The sequence below is a fragment of the Megalobrama amblycephala genome, linkage group LG11, assembly GCF_018812025.1.
Source record: "Megalobrama amblycephala isolate DHTTF-2021 linkage group LG11, ASM1881202v1, whole genome shotgun sequence".
Taxonomy (NCBI): domain Eukaryota; kingdom Metazoa; phylum Chordata; class Actinopteri; order Cypriniformes; family Xenocyprididae; genus Megalobrama; species Megalobrama amblycephala.
This window is the reverse complement of record NC_063054.1, coordinates 1,070,656-1,090,481: the sequence shown is the minus strand read 5'-3', so window position 1 is coordinate 1,090,481 and position 19,826 is coordinate 1,070,656. Positions and strand designations below refer to the sequence as shown.

The following is a 19,826-nucleotide window of genomic DNA, read 5'->3' as shown; positions in this document are numbered from 1 at the left end:
GTTGAATGAGAGAGGTAGGCTGATGTTATATTTGAATATTTAAATGTTAATTAAGCATATCTATTCAGTGTTAAAGTGGATGTTGTTGTGAGGACTTTTATTAAGACGGGTGGTGTAGAAAGAGGAGAGTGGAAGGAAAGGAGAGACGGAGAAAAAGGTTAATAAAGAAAGAGAAAGAGGCTAAAAGAATAACTCGCCAGTGTCTGAGGGTTTTATTTCTATATTCCTAAAGTTATCTTAGGATTGTAAGGGTGGAACTCCTACAGTGGTTCAGGCTGTAAGGTTTGCCGAGCGACTAAAGAAACTTTATCAGCAAGATGGTAGAAAACTGTACATTTCTTGTCTATTACCACCCACCAATGACGGAAATAAGCGCAGTTACAATAGCAAAATATGTGGGAGCACATTAATGTTAATACTAAATCAAAACTAGTTAGCACATAATTTGTAATAGAAAGGGTTTAATGACAATATCTGATTATGGTTACACTTAAAATAATTACAAAATAGATGTATGAGATGATAAAATCATATACCATTAATCGTAGCCAGCATTAATACAGCAACTGACACTTTATGTTCCACCTTAACTTCATCTCTAGATAGTATCCGTCCTCTGTCATCCAGGCCTGCACGTGCTGCTCCCTCTAATCCCTGGTTATCTGATGTTCTTCGTGAGAAGAGAGGAATTGGCACAAATCAAAAGACCAATCTAACCTAAGTAGCTATCAATCTCTGCTCTCATCCTTTTCTGCTGAAATTCATGCTGCTAAATCTTCCTATTTCCACAACAAAATCAACAGTGCTTCAAACACACGCACACATTTCAAAACATTCAACTCTCTCCTCTGTCCCCCTCACCACCACCCACCTCCTCCCTAACTGCTGATAATTTTGCTAACATTTTCACTGACAAAACATCTACCATCAGCAGTCAGTTCTCCACTCCACACACACAGGAACCCAGACCAACCACACACACATCCACACACCTCCTCTCTTCATTCTCCCCCTCCCCCCTCACTGACAGAAGTATCCAAACTTCTCCTCTCCAGCCATCCCACCCCCTGCCCTCCAGATCCCACCCCCTCACACCTTCTACAAGCCATCGCTCCTACACTTTTACCAGCACTTACACACATTATCAACACATCTCTCCACACTGGCTCTTTCCCTAACACATTCAAGCAGGCTCGGGTAAACCCGCTGCTTAAAAAAAACACATTAAACACGTCACTTGTAGACAGACCTGTTTCTGTCCTACCATTCATAGCAAAAACACTTTCCTCTCACAGAGCACCCAACTGGACGTCAGTCAATCTGGTTTCAAGAGTGGCCACTCGCCCGAGACTGCACTACTGTCAGTCACTGAATCCTTGCGGATTGCAAAGGCTGATTCCAAATCATCAGTTCTCATTCTGCTCGATCTATCTGCTGCCTTTGACACGGTGAATCATCAGATCCTTCTGTCCACCCTCTCATCACTGGGCATCACAGGTACTCCACTTCTCTGGTTTGGATCCTATTTCACAGGAAGGTCTTTCAGGGTTGCCTGGAGAGGGGAGGTATCCAAAGCTCATCAACTGACCACAGGGGTTCCTCAGGGTTCAGTTCTTGGACCCCTCCTCTTCTCCATTTACACTACATCACTTGGTCCCATCATGCAGGCACAGGGTTTCTCCTACCATTGCTATGCTGATGACACACAACTCTTCCTTTCATTCCAACCAGATGATCCCACAGTAGCTGCACGAATCTCAAGCTTTCTGGCGGACATCTCAGCATGGATGAAAAAATATAATCTACAGCTCAACCTGGCTAAGACGGAGCTTCTCATCTTCCCTGCCAATCCGACTCTAAATCATGATTTCAGCATCCAGCTAGGTACATCCTCAATTATCCCATCAAATTTGCCAGAAATCTTGGAGTAATCCTTGATGACCAACTGACCTTCAAAGACCACATTGCAAAGACCGCCGGTCATGCAGATTTGCACTATTCAACATCAGGAAAATCGGGCCCTTTCTAACAGAACATGCAACACAACTTCTGGTCCAGGCCCTGGTCATTTCTAGGCTTGCAATGCTCTTCTGGCTGGACTGCCATCAGGCACAACCAAGCCTATACAAATGATTCAGAAAGCTGCAGCACATCTCGTCTTTAACGAGCCCAAAAGAGCACACGTCATGCCTCTCTTCATCTCTCTGCACTGGCTACCACTTGCTGCTCGCATCAAATTCAAGATGTTGACGCTCGCTTACAGATCTACCACAGGCTCAGCACCCTCCTACTTCCACTCACTCTTACGAGTCTACACTCCTACCAGAAGCCTATGTTCATTAAAGGAGCGAAGGCTCATGGTACCATCACAGAGAGGCACAAAATCACTTTTCAGGACATTCTCGTTCACTGTTCCTTGCTGGTGGAACAATCTTCCTGCTTTCATTCGGAATGCAGAATCCCTGGCAATATTCAAAAGACAGCTGAAAACTCATCTCTTTCGTGAGCACTTAACCTCATCTTAAAAAAAAAAAAAAAAAAAAAAAAAAAATTATTCCTATCCTTTCACTTCCTCTAATCCTTCTCTATTGTAGCTTATCATACTCTGAGCACTGCCTAAAACTTGTATTGTGAGCATTTCTTGTGTCTATTTGCCTTGTCATGACGACTCGCTTGTTGAATTCCTCACTTGTAAGTCGCTTTGGATAAAAGCGTCTGCCAAATGAATAAATGTAAATGCATGTATGAAAAAAGTTATCTGAGAGATAGTTAAAGAGAGAGTGAAAGAGAAAGAGAGAGAGGGCCAGAGAGTGGCCAAGAAAAGCCAAGAATAAAAGAGAAGTCCAGAAAAAGAGCAGAGAATAAAAGAGACAGAGCAACAGTTGCAATCTTCTTTTATCCCTTCTTTGACCATGTGACTGAAACCTAATTGTGAGACATTCAAACTGACCAATCATAAGATTAAAACTTCCCCCACTGTACTAAAGGTGTGACCATTTGTAGACCTCCAAATGTACATACATTTTGGCCTATAGGGCTTGATCACTATCAACACCTTTGTGTCTTCCAAATGGCCCTTGTAGCAAGAGAGAGGGGGTTGAAACAGTAAAGCAAATGTCTTTGTTCATTTTAAAATATGTTTGACAATTTTTAAATCTTACAGGATATATAAGCCCCGAGAACACCCACAATATTACATTATTTCTGAATGTAATAAAATGCGACTGCTATAGATTTGCATGTTTTGTTTTATTTTTTCTCTCAAAATCTCACAATATGTCTAGCGTGTTTTTAATCATGCAACAAACTATATTAATCTATTACTGTCAGTTAATGGTTATATATTAGGTCTAGTATTCCTATGCTTGGCTTGATTGCATGTAAATGGTTGTATATGAGTCATGTCAATTTATAAAGAAAAAAAGGGTCACGCTTAAAACAAAAGAATGAAAACCACTATAGGCTACAGCAATATATGCTGATAATATCACTGTGATTTTAAGAAATGAAAATGATGTTCAGTTTTTAACAGATATTTTAGAGAGTTATGGGAAAACTTCAACTGCCAAAGTAAATTAGGACAAAAGTGATGCCCTGTGATGTGGTTTAGATTCTAGAAAGTCCATGACAGAGTAGATTTGTCTGGAGTGATACCTTTCTATCGCTCGATGTTGAAAGCCTGGAACATTTTAAGTAAATCAAGATATCTCAAGGATGTGCGAGGCCTTTAGATGAGAGAAAAACACCTGTTGTACAATCCTGTTGCGGACTTGGAAATTTTGAAGTCAGCGTCAATGAGGATTACTTTAAGGAATGCTAGATTTACAAAGATTGGACATTTAAAAAAAAACAAATGAATCGATGTCTGCTGAGATACTGGCTGACAAGCTGAGTGAGAGATCAATTCAGAGCAAAATGGCAATCTGGCTATCACACAAAGGTAAACTAAATGCAGTCAACTGATGTAGTGTCAATATGCTTATTATCAACTGGTTACTGCATCCTCTCTCTCTCTGAGGAAGTGCGCGTCACATTCAGCACTTCATGTTGAACATGTAACCAGGAAAGAAATACTCAAAACTCATCTGAACACACGTCGAGAGCTTCAGAAGAACTGAACCTACTGACAACAGAGAAGATCATTTATTAACCCTCAGGGGTCTGAGGATTTTTGGGGCCCTGGAGAAGTTTTGACATGCCCTGACATTTGTGCTTTTTTCAGTTGTTCATAAACATATTAATGGAAAAAGTGTCATTACACTGTATTCAGCACAAACTAGGCTACAATAATATGTGAGGAACATGTATGTACATGTTTGTGTTTTTGAAGGAATAACGTTTATGCGTGGTTATTGAAAAAACAAAAAACTTAAGTCACTGAAATAAGGCCAAAAAAGTATATTAAATCTGTGTTCATAAGACTTCTGGGTATTGGAGGTTGTAGACTAGAGTTTTTGCTTCAGAATGAAGTAAAAATTATCCTTCCTACTCCTTCATATAAAACAATAGAGAGATTTAAATTTTCTAAGACACTTTTGGTCAAGAAACACAGTATGCGAGGAGGCGGGAATCCTCATGTATAATGGGTGATTCTCACCTGAGAAGACAAAAGAATTGAATAATAATGACCTGAAATGACTTGCATATTAATGAGGCCTTTCAGTCAGGTAGGCTGTGAAAAAACCCTCTGTGATCATGCTAATAACAGGATTAAAGTCCACTCAGGACAAAAAAAACATGATTTTTGTGATCTCATGCATGCACGTATTATTGCACATGATATGAAGAAAATTTTGTATAGGCCTATGTTAAATTACACTACCAGTCAAAAGATTGAACACATTATAATGCCATTATAATGTTTTTAAAAGAAGTCTCAAGTCTCTAACCAAATAATGGTTTTCTATTTTAATATACTTTCAAATATAATGTATTTCTGTGATGCAAAGCGTCTGAACATTCCTACCTCTAGGGCATTTCATATAGGCTACTATATTTGTTATATTATAGAGCCTAAATGTTGATGTGCAGTTGACAAACTATACATCATTAAAAAGATCTAAGACTCAAGCTTCACATTTTGACTCTTAAAATCTTATATTGACCATAATTTCTTAATATGCTTAAAAGCATACACATTTGGAGAAATATTGATGGATTCTCATATGTTTATATCAATTTTCTATACAGAGATAATATTTATTATTCTATATTTATTGTCATTACTATGAGTGCTGGGTGCTGTGTTTTCATCATTCATACTTGCAGCCGGAGGGCGCTCTGCCCCTTTTGTCCACAAATGCCTCAGTAAAAGAAGAGGAATATCATGTGACAATCAAGGAACTAACAGAGGCAAGAGATCGCTAAATATGGCTATTCAAAACACTTTTCAAGACAATAAATACACGATTGAGACGATGAATGCATGTATTGCCTCTGAATTTGCGTCTGAATAGCGCTCGCTCCGTGGGCGTGGCCGCATTAGCGGATAATGAGCTGAATCACGGACTTCTGACATGGCTCTCTTTTCATACAGATTACATAAACACAGAAGGTTTGTTTTCGATTTGACTTACATGTTTTAAAACCTGACATCTTAACGTTTATACAAATGTATATACAAAAGTGTATACAAATAAAAGAAGATATTCCACAGATTAAAATGGTGTATAACTCTTAATTGTATGTGCAACATTGACGGAGTATTTTGAGTCTCTTTCACACTGATAAGAAAAAACCACGGTGGTATCGCCGGCGATACCTTCAGACCTCAGAGTGTTAAGGGAGAAGAATGAAGATCATCTTGACTTTCACTCTACTGATGATTCCTGGTAAGAATCTGAACTCAAGTCCTGATCAACAATCACATCAGAAGAAGCAGAACAGAGATTAAATAATGAACAAAATCTTTATCTAGAACTAACATGGTGACATTACCTTTAAAGACACTTTAAAATGAATCTCACTTCAGTATATATTAGTCTTGTATTAAATGCTGGCTTTTTGTAGGTGTCGTGATCTCCATGAGTGTGATAGGATATTCAGGAGGCCGAGTCACAATCACATGTGGATATTATGAAGGATTTAAAGAAAATGAAAAGTATTTTTGTAAAGGACAGTGGTCAAAATGCACAGATCAAATCAAGACTAAAGAGAAATATAAATGGGTTCAGAAGGATAGATTCTCTCTGTATGACGACACGAGATCAAGAGTCTTCAGAATGACCATCAGAGATCTGAGTGAACAGGATTCTGGGACGTACTACTGTGGAACTGAAAGAGATGATCCCGGCACCAGATCCCGGCACTGAAGTGAATCTGAATGTTATAACAGGTGAGTAACTGAGTGTCACGTAATCCAACAGGCAAGGGTCAAAATCCACAGAAACAGTCCATACAAAAACAAGAAAAAACACAAGGAAAACCAAAACGAAGAAACCAGAAACCATTCATGAAAACACCATAACAAAAGCAGAAACAACCCAGGTATAAATAGACAGACACTAATGAACAAACACAAAACAGCCGGTGCAATGAAACGGGATAATGAGTCCGGGAAGTGTGTTATGGGAAATGAAATCCAAGAGTGAAAACAAGAGTCCGGGTTGGAGTGCCCTCTAGTGGCTGATTAGGGCACTCCCATTAGTGATCATGACACTGAGACCCTCAAACCCGTGACGATCTCCAGAACATCACGATACTCAACACTGACTGTAATTACTGCCGTTCACACGTTTAACTCATATCAGAAACCATCAATAACCTTTTTATCTCCTAATGGAAGATTTACACTCATATCAAATGTTGCAGCAAAGTGACAAATAAATGTGTTTATACTGTGAACAAACTTACAAAGAAAAAACGGGTTTGTGTTTAACAGGTGAACAAATCAGGACAAATCTGTTCTGCACAATGAGAAACTGCACACATAGTAAAGCAATGGACAGTGTTTTTGTGTTTGACTGATTTATTCTTCAGTTCATTCTATAAATGTGACCACTCTAATATTGTTATACAGTTATAGATATTTGTTCATTTCACATTCTTAATACTTACTGTTCTTTAAACTCACAGTGTCTCTGTCAGCGTCTGATGTTTCTTCATCAGTGTGAATGCAGGACCTGGAGATCTGATGCAGTTTGAAGCAGTTTTTAGTTCTCTGTGTGTGTTCATCTCGTATCACTGCAGTGTTTGGTGTTGCAGCATTAGTGCTCATTTGGACACAGTATTACAGTTTTTAATGTTAGTACAGGTGTGGTCATCTGGATGCAGTAGAACTGCAGGTTTTAGTTCTGCTGCCAGTTCTTTTACCACACTTGTACTATAGTTAACTGCAGTTTAAGTGATGTCATCCAGCTATGTACTCTTTTATTCAGTGTGAAACCACAGGCTTTATTTCTAGAAACTCAAACAAACAGCTTGCGATTCTATTTTTTCATTCTTGTTTCTGTGTATCAGGAAATTTAATTCTGGGTAGTAAATGTGTGAATGACATCAGTAACAAGTATCTTCAACATTAGAAAATGATGTCAAGTTCTGTGTGTGAAAACGATCAAGAAGGTTTCTGGCCGCACACTGAATCCAGTACAGACTGAAGAAGTCTAGCAAAACATTTGTTATTTTATAAACTGCATAATGCAAAAGTGCAAAGTGCATGTGAATTAAAAACAAGTAGTGCTTTGCACTTTTGCAAGATGAAATTTATAAAATAAAAAAAATGTGCTAGGCTCTTCAGTCTGTACTGGATTCAGTGTGCGGCCAGAAACCTTCTTGATTGTTTTCAAGTATTTCCTTGGCTTTACACACCTGAAGTAAATGGATTCCTTGTCTATATGAAGCACAACAGTTTTTCTAGTTTTAAAGGAGTGGTTCACTGTTTTTTTTTCTAGGCTTGATTGTGTTTATGGGGCGTAGTTTAACATGTTCTGCAGTTCCACTTTTTTTGAACATTTTCCAACTCCCCTAGAGTTAAACAGTTGAGTTTTACCATTTTCAAATCCATTCAGCTGATCTCGGGGGTCTGGCGGTAACACTTTTAGCATAGCTTAGCATAGTTCATTGAATCTGATGAGACCGTTAGCATCTCGCTCAAAAAATGACCAAAGAGTTTCAATATAGGTGCTGGTCATATAATTAGAATATCATCAAAAAGTTGATTTATTTCACTAATTCCATTCAAAAAGTGAAACTTGTATATTATATTCATTCATTACACACAGACTGATATATTTCAAATGTTTATTTCTTTTAATTTTGATGATTATAACTGACAACTAAGGAAAATCCAAAATTCAGTATCTCAGAAAATTAGAATATTGTGAAAAGGTTCAATATTGAAGACACCTGGTGCCACACTTTAATCAGCTAATTAACTCAAAACACCTGCAAAGGCCTTTAAATGGTCTCTCAGTCTAGTTCTGTAGGCTACACAATCATGGGGAAGACTGCTGACTTGACAGTTGTCCAAAAGACGACCATTGACACCTTGCACAAGGAGGGCAAGACACAAAAGTTCATTGCAAAAGAGGCTGGCTGTTCACAGAGCTCTGTGTCCAAGCACATTAATAGAGAGGCAAAGGGAAGGAAAAGATGTGGTAGAAAAAAAGTGTCCAAGCAATAGGGATAACCGCACCCTGGAGAGGATTGTGAAACAAAACCCATTCAAAAATGTGGGGGAGATTCACAAAAAGTGGAGTCAGTGCTTCAAGAACCACTACGCACAGACGTATGCAAGACATGGGTTTCAGCTGTCGCATTACTTGTGTCAAGCCACTCTTGAACAACAGACAGCGTCAGAAGCGTCTCGCCTGGGAAAACAAAAAGGACTGGACTGCTGCTGAGTGGTCCAAAGTTATGTTCTCTGATGAAAGTAAATTTTGCATTTCCTTTTGCAATTCCAGGGTCCCAGAGTCTGGAGGAAGAGAGGAGAGGCACACAATCCACATTGCTTGAGGTCCAGTGTAAAGTTTCCACAGTCAGTGATGGTTTGGGGTGCCATGTCATCTGCTGGTGTTGGTCCACTGTGTTTTCTGAGGTCCAAGTCAACGCAGCCGTATACCAGGAAGTTTTAGAGCACTTCATGCTTCCTGCTGCTGACCAACTTTATGGAGATGCAAATTTCATTTTCCAACAGGACTTGGCACCTGCACACAGTGCCAAAGCTACCAGTACCTGGTTTAAGGACCATGGTATCCCTGTTCTTAAACTCGCCTGACCTTAACCCCATAGAAAATCTATGGGGTATTGTGAAGGGGAAGATGCGATATGCCAGACCCAACAATGCAGAAGAGCTGAAGGCCACTATCAGAGCAACCTGGGCTCTCATAACACCTGAGCAGTGCCACAGACTGATCGACTCCATGCCACGCCGTATTGCTGCAGTAATTCAGGCAAAAGGTGCCCCAACTAGCTATTGAGTGCTGTACATGCTCATACTTTTCAGTTGGCCAAGATTTCTAAAAATCCTTTCTTTGTATTGGTCTTAAATAATATTCTAATTTTCTGAGATACTGAATTTGGGATTTTCCTTAGTTGTCAGTTATAATCATCAAAATTAAAATAAATAAACATTTGAAATATATCAGTCTGTGTGTAAAGAATGAATATAATATACAAGTTTCACTTTTTGAATGGAATTAGTGAAATAAATCAACTTTTTGATGATATTCTAATTATATGACCAGCACCTGTATAGTACCACACCTAAAACAAAACTATTAAATACAGTAAGGTGCAGACTGCAGGTAAATGAGGCTCAAATTAGATTCTTATTCTCCTATGTGACTCAGATCTGTTTTTGTCATGACTGTGAATGGCACAAAAACATGGAATTTGATCTTTTCGATTACGATTTTCGGTGGGCCACTTAGCTAAATCCAATAGAGGTCAGATGTTTTGCATTGTGACCTCAGTCTGAACAGTCATATCAGAATTAATGTGACATTTATTACGTCACTCGAGATCAACATTCCTCACAATTCCTGCGCTCACGGGAGTCACTTCAAAGATTTTACAAACATTGTTCAAAAACCTACGCTTATGAATGAAGAATTTAGCAAATCTGAAAAGGTTAGTGTTGTGTACAATCTTTCTTGAGGACACCAAATGTAACTTGTTTACAACTAATGAGGTTTACATGGATGTTGATTCAGGATTTTGTTGTACAACTGAAGCCAGAACAACTTTGAGTAGTTACAGCCAAAAAAGATGTGCTCAGTATTTCCAATGTCATTCTCACAGAATTTCCCCAATATCAAAATTCTAACCTCAGGAATTCTTTGGACGGATATATATCATTCATTATTTTAAAATTAAGTTCTTTTTTGAAAATTTGTAAAATTAAGATAACCCATTCTTATCTCCTTATAAATCTTTAACAATAGTGACGTCTGAGCCGATCTGGATGAAGAATATCAATGAAGACACTTCTAAAATGCTGATGATGTTACATTTATGATCTCTAATAGAATAGTTACTAAACATAGGGATGAGAGAGAGAATGTCTCAGAATAGTGTGAAAGAATCCAATATCACCATGTTTTGAGGTATGGCATTTATAACTGTGTAAAAACTCCTTAGGATGGCATATGAACCCATGTTTAAAACAGAAATCACTGTAATTGAGAATATTACCATAACTGCCCATCATATCCAGTAAAGCAATATATACAACAAATGTGAATACCTCGAGCATGACGTCACAGTGCAGCAGGTGTGAAAGGCAACATGTTCACCAAAACATTCTTAGCCAGCTGAGAAATGCCTGATGCTCTTCTGAAAACGGCCAGCGTGTGGCGCTTGAGAGCGCAGTGTTTTTCCAGCTGAGACACTTTGGTTGCAATGATTTGGAATATCCACAGCAGTAAAGTGTTACTAGTATCTCATTTTGAAGAATATTACTGAATATAAAAAAATGCAGCAACCAGCAATATTATCCTGGTTCTGCTCGTATTTCATGAATGAGGCCCATTGTGTCCAGCATAATCATGTCAGCAACTTCTGTGTTGTTCACTGAGTGCAGTGAAGTTGAGTCTCTGTCGACGGGCTGATCAGCTTCACCTCAGAAATGATGTTCTCTGACTCTATCATGGAGTTGACAGATGAGACGAAGCCTGTCGTGTCAATCACATGTTCACCAGCTCAGACCATCAGAGCGAAATTAAGTCTTCTCCTCCAGACACCGTAAAGAACAACCCATCAGGTGAGATGTTTCAAAGAGTTTGATATTAATTGTTCTTCATTTTAGAAAAACCTATAGGGCCCTATTTTAACGATCTAAACGCAAAGTGTAAAGCGCACGGCGCAGGTGCACTCAGGGCGTGTCCAAATCCACTTTTGCTATTTTAACGACGGAAAACGGTCGTGCGCAGGGGCGCATTTTTTGAAATGGGTTGTCCCTATTCTTTAATGAGTAATGGGCGTAACGTTCAATAAACCAATCAGAGTGTCATCTCCCATTCCCTTTAAGAGCGAGATGCGCTCGTGCCATGGTGGATTGCTATTTACATGGCGTACACGCGATGTGTCAGTTAATATATATGTGTGTGTATTGGCACGATTGTTCAATTAATTAGCCAATTTCGTTCATCATTATAAGTAGTAATAGGCTGAATTGAAAATAGGTAGCCTAATTCTAATACACGCAATGACTATTCACCATTACATTTTTATATTTATGTACACAATAATATTCTTTTACACTGTAATCCTTTTGTTTTTAATATTTGGCATGTTTGTGTGATGCGCATCCCTGTGTGTAATAAGCAAAGTCAACGCGCACTGTGGACGCGCCCAGAGGTGCAGTTTCTACCAACGCGCTCTAACAAAAAAATATTGCGCCATTGACTTTAGACTTTAGACCAGGTTTGAGTTGGTCTATGGCGCAGTCTATTTTCAGCTCCTTAAAATAGCAATGCGCCGGCAATGCGCCTGAACACACCTCTTTTTTAGACCAGCACGCCCATGGGCGCACTAACTGGCGCAAATGCATTTACTAATTTAAGGACGTGGCGCTGAACGGGAAGACGCGAACGGCGCCGGACGCAAACTAGCAAACACACTTGCGCTGCGCCTTGCGTCGCATTGCGCCGGGTGTATTATAGGGCCCATAATCTCTAAATCGGCTGACGCAGATCCTGCTGTTCCTGTTCAGTCCAGATCTAGAGTATGTATGCAGTATGAGAGCAGCTTCATGATCATAATGGAGAAACCTGAACCATGTAGGAGATTGGAGGAATACATCATGATGTCAGATGGCATCACTGAAAGACAAACACACTAGCTGATGCTTCAGACAGTTTAAGCTCTCAAACACTGCTGATTATATAAGGCTCAACATTAAAACAGTCAGTTTTGCTCACAGCACTTGCTATTAAAAACATGCTATTTGATTAATATTATATGATTAATGTAATTCATAACTGAATGTGAGACAAGAAACGTTTTGCATTTTTGACATTAGACATACAAATGAAAGTGAATATATTTTTAAAAAATATTATGTGCAAATTATGTCACACCTAGTTCTGGTTTTGTTCATGTTTCATGTCTTATTTTGTATTTTCACGTTCATGTCTCATTGTTATGTTTATAGGCTTGTTCGAAGGTTTAATATCTACAAACAGACACACCTTGATCCACAGGTAGAGGAGGGGTGTCCATTCTGTGGGCAAACAGAAACTGTTTCATGAATTTTAAGGGAAGTTAATAAACGTAATTTCGGGAGGAGTACGCCCATCTAATCTTCCAATTAATACCAAGGTATAAAACCAGCATCTTACCTCTTCATTTTGCTAGTTTATTTTGGCATCCCTCCTCCTTCCCTTCTCCTCCTTTTGTACTTATTTTTGCCTGTTATAGGGGGGCAATGGGAGCTCGAGTAGGATATTCTTTCCGAGCCCCTCTATAGCAGACAGCAAGCCAAATCTGTTTACCACTTACGCTAAGATTATATGGGCACACAAACTTGTGAATTTTACTGTGGTTGACTTGAAGCTTTGTTATCTCAATTGAAAGAATGATGTAGAATTGTGTAAGTGTCCTCACCTATACTTTTTTTCATGGGCCTAAGTATAAAAAAATAGAAAGCAAATCCATGTGATGCATAATATTTAGTTTAGGCAGGCTAAAATGGCAATCTGGCTATCAGGCAAAGGTAAACTAAATGGTATGAGCTCAACTGATGTAGTGTTAATTTTAAAGGGTCTAATATAATCAAGGTTAAAGGTGGAATATGCTTATTATCAACTGGTTACTGCATCCTCTCTCTCTCAAAGGAAGTGGGCGTCACATTCAGCACTTCATGTTGAACATGTAACCAGGAAAGAAACACTCAAAACTCATCTGAACACACATCGAGAGCTTCAGAAGAACTGAATCTACTGACAACAGAGAAGATCATTTATTAAGGGAGAAGAATGAAGATCATCTTGACTTTCACTCTGCTGATGATTCCTGGTAAGCATCTGAACTCAAGTCCTGATCAACAATCACATCAGAAGAAGCAGAACAGAGATTAAATAATGAACAAAAGTCTTTATCTAGAACTAACATGGTGAAATTACCTTTAAAGACACTTTAAAATGAATCTCACTTCAGTATATATTAGTCTTATATTAAATGCTGGTTTGTTGTAGGTGTCGTGAGCTCCATGAGTGTGACGGGATATTCAGGAGGTGGAGTCACGATCACATGTGGATATGATGAAAGATTTAAAGAAAATGCAAAGTATTTTTGTAAAGGACAGTGGTCAACATGCACAGATCAAATCAAGACTGAAAAAATATATAAATGGGTTCAGAAGGGTAGATTTTCTCTGTATGACGACAGAAGATCAGCAGTCTTCACTGTGACCATCAGAGATCTGAAACAATGGGATTCTGGGATCTACTATTGTGGAACTGAGATCACTGGATCAGATCCCGGCACTGAAGTGGATCTGAAGGTTATAACAGGTGAGTAACTGAGACCCTCAAACCCGTGACGATCTCCAGAACATCACGATACTCAACACTGACTGTAATTACTGCCGTTCACACGTTTAACTCATATCAGAAACCATCAATAACCTTTTTATCTCCTAATGGAAGATTTACACTCATATCAAATGTTGCAGCAAAATGTGTTTATATTGAGAACAAAATGACAAACGATCTGGGTTTGTGTTTAACAGCTCAACAAATCAGGAGCGTGAGAGGATATTCAGGAGGAAACATCATTATAAACTTCAAATATGAGAAGAAACACAAGAACCATGAGAAATATGTCTGTGAATCTAGAGCAGATCAATGTTTGACTGTAATAAACACTAACAGAGCAGCAGAATGGAAACATGTCGGACGATTCTCCGTTCATGATGACAGATCTGCAGGTCTCTTACGTCTGTTTATCAGGGAACTGAATGAGAACGACTCTGGAGAATATAAGATTACAGTCAAAGTTTCTGAAGAATACAGTTTCTTCTCTGAGTTTAATCTGAACATCAGTGACGGTGAGATGCTTTCAGTCATTTATGCATTATTTGACAGAATTCATGAATTTATCTGGTAATTCTAACATTTCTGCTCTTTATTTGGATCTCAAACAGATGATTGTTGTGTGAAGAGCATCAGTCTATCAGCTGCTGCAGGAGGATCTGTGAACATCAGCTGCAAATACCCACAATCCCACAGTAGAGATGTGAAGTTTCTCTGCTGGAGATCTGGAGATGATCTCTGTGCTGAAGAGACGTCTGTGAATCAGAGCAGAAGATGGAGTCCTGAGGGAAAGATCCAGCTGTATGATGACAGAGAAGAGCAGCTCCTGACGGGAAGCATCAGTCATGTGACTGAACAACATTCAGAATACTGGTGTGGAGTTCAGTCTGATCAAGGACACAAGAGCTTCATCACACGAGTCCTGATCAGAGTTACAGGTACGGATGATTTTTTCAAGCTCATTGAAAACCACGACTAACATCTATTCAGCAGATCACTGGATCTTATTCATCGTGTTGCTTAAAATCACTGAGGTTTGAAGCTGATTCTATTCAAGCAGGTTTAACAACTTTTTTTACGTTTTATAATTTATTTAGCAGTTTTTAGTTCTCAGTGTGTGTTCATCTCGTATCACTGCAGTGTTTGGTGTTGCAGCATTAGTGCTCATTTGGACACAGTATTACAGTTTTTAATGTTAGTACAGGTGTGGTCATCTGGATGCAGTAGAACTGCAGGTTTTAAGCCTCGTTTACACTGCATGCGTCTGCGGCTCGTTACGGCTGCGACCGGAGCTGATACGCGACCACTCTAGTCAATGCTCGTGTTTACACCAGCCGCGCCGCGGTGCGTTTGAGAAGCGTCCCAGAAGCGGCTCGCCGCGCCGCTTCGCTAAAGATAGGCGCCTCGCCTATTTTTGACGGACGCCGCGTCCAAGACGCGCAGCTCAAATACAAAATAAAGTCAGAATAATCACCCTGAGTAAACTCCCGCTCATATTTCACATCACTAGGAGGCCAGAAACTGACAACAAGATATTCGAAGTTGAAAAACTTGAAGTTTCTTTGTTTTTGTTGTCCATAACTGGACTTTTAAGTGTATTAACTTCATCTGTATGGCTACAGCAAAATAAAGTATGGCATAGCAATAAACACAATAAAACCGGACAAAATATAACAATTTAGCCATTAAAAACATGAAAAAAAAAAAAAATCAACGAAAACAACGTTGGACAGGCAAATCTAGTGGTCTCACGAATCCAGCCGCTTCGCTTCTGAAATGCTTCTGGTGTGAATTGACACCGCTCAGAAGACGGAACAAAACCTTGTCGGAGCCGTAACGATCTGCACACGTGTGCAGTGTAAACGAGGCTTGAGTTCTGCTGCCAGTTCTTTTACCACACTTGTCAGGGTCGGATTGGGACAAAAATTCAGCCCTGGCACTGTAGCCACACCAGCCCACATTACCACACCCACGGATATGCACATTCCCAGGTGAAAAAAAGTACACTTTCTTAATGTACTTAAACTGTTCTATTTCCACACACTAATTTTGTTCTTTAATATACTAAAAATTCTTCTTTAGTACTTAAGATAATGTTAAGAACATCTTAGTGTACTCAACTGTGCTATTTTGAGACACCATTTAATTACCACTTGTAGTACACTTGAACCCATAACACTACAAATACAGAGATAGTATGTTAAAAGCACATTTTAGTTCATATTCATGGTGTCTCAAAATAGCACAGTTGAATATATTCTTAAGATTATCTTAAGAAGTACTAAAGAAGAATTTTATTAAAAAATACTATGGAAGTACAAAATTAGTGTGTGAAAATAGAGCACTTTAAGTACATTATGGAAGTGTACTTTTTCACCTGTGTTGCTTTACGTTTTTGACGTGTTTTTGACTATATTGCAAGTAGCGTACAGCAGTCTGTTTCCCTTAAATCCCACCTTATCTGCTGATATTTCAGTCATGTCATTCAGGCTAGCTAACACTTGTAACCAATTAAAATCTACCAAAATCAAAATCTATGGGGGTTGTATGCTATACAACTGTTTAATAGGCCTACAAAAAAACAAACAAACAAAAAACACTGGGGCAAAGTAGCATGAATTTCATGAAAATGACTTGAGCTAGCTGTATTTTCTGTTTTTTCTTACCTCTACATCACTGTCCTCTGCTGCAACAGCTGAATTTAAACCCCTTGAAAAGAGTTCGGTTAATTTTAGGCAGTTGGCAGCATCGGACTTAAGAGCCTTTTTTTGCTTTCTTGAATCTTTTCTCCACCGCCTTTCCTTTTTTTCTAATTTTTACTGACAATTTGCTTGTGTTGAGCTCTCTCTCTGATGCTGATGTGCTTGATTTTGACTGAGTTTGATTGACAGGCGATCTAACCACATTTATGTCTGACAAAGCAGTTAGATTAACGTTGTGGACTTGAATTTGAAAAATGTGTAGAGCTGCTTGAACTGAGGCGCTACAGCAATCTGTCAAGACACATTAAAGAGCCACAAAACGGTATTTATTGTTTAAATTTCTCTTGTCTGTCGATGCATTGTCAGTGTCCTCTTTGCTCCAATGTAGTTTTCACTCTGAGAGAGCTGATGTGTGGCGTGAGAGCGCCATGCTTGTCGGATATACATAGAAACAGTAAGGGGGCGGGGCAGTTTATTATTAACATTATTATAACCATAGTGAAAGCGTGCTAGCAATAAAAACCCGTCCTATGCGCTGTCGGCATGAAAAAACTATTTATTTATATATGTTAAAAATAAAACTGAGCAGCCCACATAAAAAAAATAAAAAAAACGGTCTGGCCCCTCTGGCATTTGCCAGAATTGCCCGATGGCCAATCCGCCCATCAGTAACACTGCTATGTACTGTATTATTCAGTGTGAAACTCAAACAAGCAAAGTTTCTGTGCATCAGGAAATGGAATTCTGGGTAGTAAATGTGTGAATGACATCAGTAACATGTCTCTTCAACATTAGAAAATGATGTCAAGTTTCTGGAGAAGAAGGTTTCTGGCCGCACACTGAATCCAGTACAGACTGAAGAAGTCTAGCAAAATATTTATTATTTTATAAACTGTATCGTGCAAAAAGTGCAAAGTGCATGTGAAGTAAAAACAAGTAATTTTTTAGTAGTTTCCTGTCATGAACAGGTTTAATTGCTCCTTATTTTCTCCTTTCTTCCTATCATTTCTTTAGTTAATATCACCTGCAGCTCATTTCTCAGCGTTCGCGCTGATTGCTCTCGCACTTGTTGCGTTTCTTCCCTGATTGTTTCCCGTTCTTTACTCTGCTGCTCGCCACGTTTCAGTGTCGGCAGTGGCGCCAGCAGCTGTACGGCTGTACGCACTGTGCGTACCATGAGAGGGCACTAATTAATGCTGTTTTTATTTTTTACATAATTTTTTAATTGATTATTAAAATCCATCTGCGTACACTCATGACATATTAAGAGAACAAGAGAGAATGAGAATAAATAAAGGTGTGCGTTTGTGTGTTGTAAAGTCAAATGTGTGTATGTGCGTGCATGGGTGGGCGTGGGGGATATGGGTGAAAAGAAATCTGATTTGGCTAGTTTTTCTTGGTTTTCACCACCACCAGCATCATCATCATCATCATCATCATCATCACCACCATCATCATCATCAACATCATCATCTGCTTCTTTCTCATCAGTCCAATCTTCACCGTTCACAGGTGTTTCCAGAACTTCTACATCACTGGCCTCTCTGAACACATCATCAGGTGATCTTGTGCTGAAATACAAACATGTGATCAATGGGTGTAACACCCCCTATAGCTGAAATATATTACTAAACATAAAAATTAATGTATAAATAATGTAAAATAAGTAAATGCATAAAAAATAATGTGGGAATAATTAAATGTAGATATAAAAACACAAATAAATAAATTAATTAATTAAAAAAATAAATGTGGAAAAAATACAATTATGTATAAATAGAGTAATAAAGGTATATATCTTTTTTTTTACATTTCTCTCTATATTTATTTATTTTATTTATTAAAAAAATATGCCATTTTTACATACTTGCTGTTATAAATGGTTCAAAAAGTATATTTAGGACTAACTATCTGGTACATTCAGTTATATACAAACACAACTGATGCACATGAGACAAGATCGTTATTTAAACTGTTAGCATGAATGTACAATGTGAAACTTAGAAACTGGTTTAAATTTTTCCCCATGGGTTAAAAATTTAACATATTGTATAAACTGTGTTTGACTGAAAAGCTGTGCTAGATGTGAAGTTTTATATAAGGACACTGGGAGCCTTTGAGCGGTTTATAATCACTATGATATAGTTTTAATTGACTGTCTTTTTCACGTAGGGGAATGGCATGTTTTCAGTTTTGATTTGGCTTATGGTCATTGGGCTTCTTTTTGGCATATTTTGATTGGTCATTGGGCAGGTTTTTTTACTCAGACCTGGCAACCCTGAAAATCCAGTATCATGCTCTGGTCAATCCTACTCTAAACATCAAGCTACACCCATGATCTGATCTGATATTCAGCTCAAAGTGATCAGATTCTCTGATTATTTCTCCTGTGTTTTCAGGCTCTTCTCTGATCGTCCCTCTGGTTCTGGTTCTTCTGGTTCTGATCATCGCTGGACTCTCATTCCTGTTTCTCTGTAAGAAGCATCAGTGTCGAGGTAAAACTCATTCTTAACTACTTTATTTGCAGAAACTCTCCATTTACACCCAGTTTAAAACAGGTCACTATGGAGGAATGCCTCCAGCATTACCAGTGTCTGAAGCATGAGTCTAAATATGAAAATTAAATTTAAGTTAGTAGGCCGCAGCCTATGGCGTCATCACTGGTGCGAGTGTTAAGTATAGAAGATCACCTGTGAAATACGGCATCCTCTTTCTTGTCTTCATAATTCCTGTTTGGTTGAACATGTGTCTAAATAAGGCGATTATGGCTAGCACTAGCACTATGTCTTTCAGGCAGTGTGTTCCTCTGTGTCAGTGTTATCTGACCCCTGATGACACACACGATATGTGTGTTATGTGCATAGGTGTGAAGCATGCACACTCAGTCCTCCAGGGGGCTGTTTGCGTGCATTGTGAGTGCTTTCTTTTGAGAAAGTTTGTTGTTTGTCCCATTTTGAGGGAATTAGGACAGCCATCTGTGCCTTGCGGTTCAAGACCTGCTTCGGCTGAGGTGAGTAGGAGACTGAGGTCATTGGGCTCACAGATGGAGCTTGTGGATGAATTTGAGAAAGGTATGAATATTTCTCATTCATCTGTGGCTGACAAGAGCGAGCAGCTGGATTGTGATGACGTGTTGTCTCTCACATCATGT

The 19,826-nt window shown here is 38.8% G+C and overlaps 1 protein-coding gene across 1 annotated transcript in view; it reads left to right on the top strand.

Annotated features, from left to right (window-relative positions):
• Window positions 1–19,826, top strand: part of LOC125278719 — a 71,938-nt gene that overhangs the window by 32,874 nt on the left and 19,238 nt on the right. Inside the window, exon 6 of the mRNA XM_048208066.1 lies at window positions 19,075–19,149. Coding sequence (XP_048064023.1) covers window positions 19,075–19,149 — 75 coding nt within the window. The remainder of the gene's footprint in view (window positions 1–19,074; window positions 19,150–19,826) is intronic.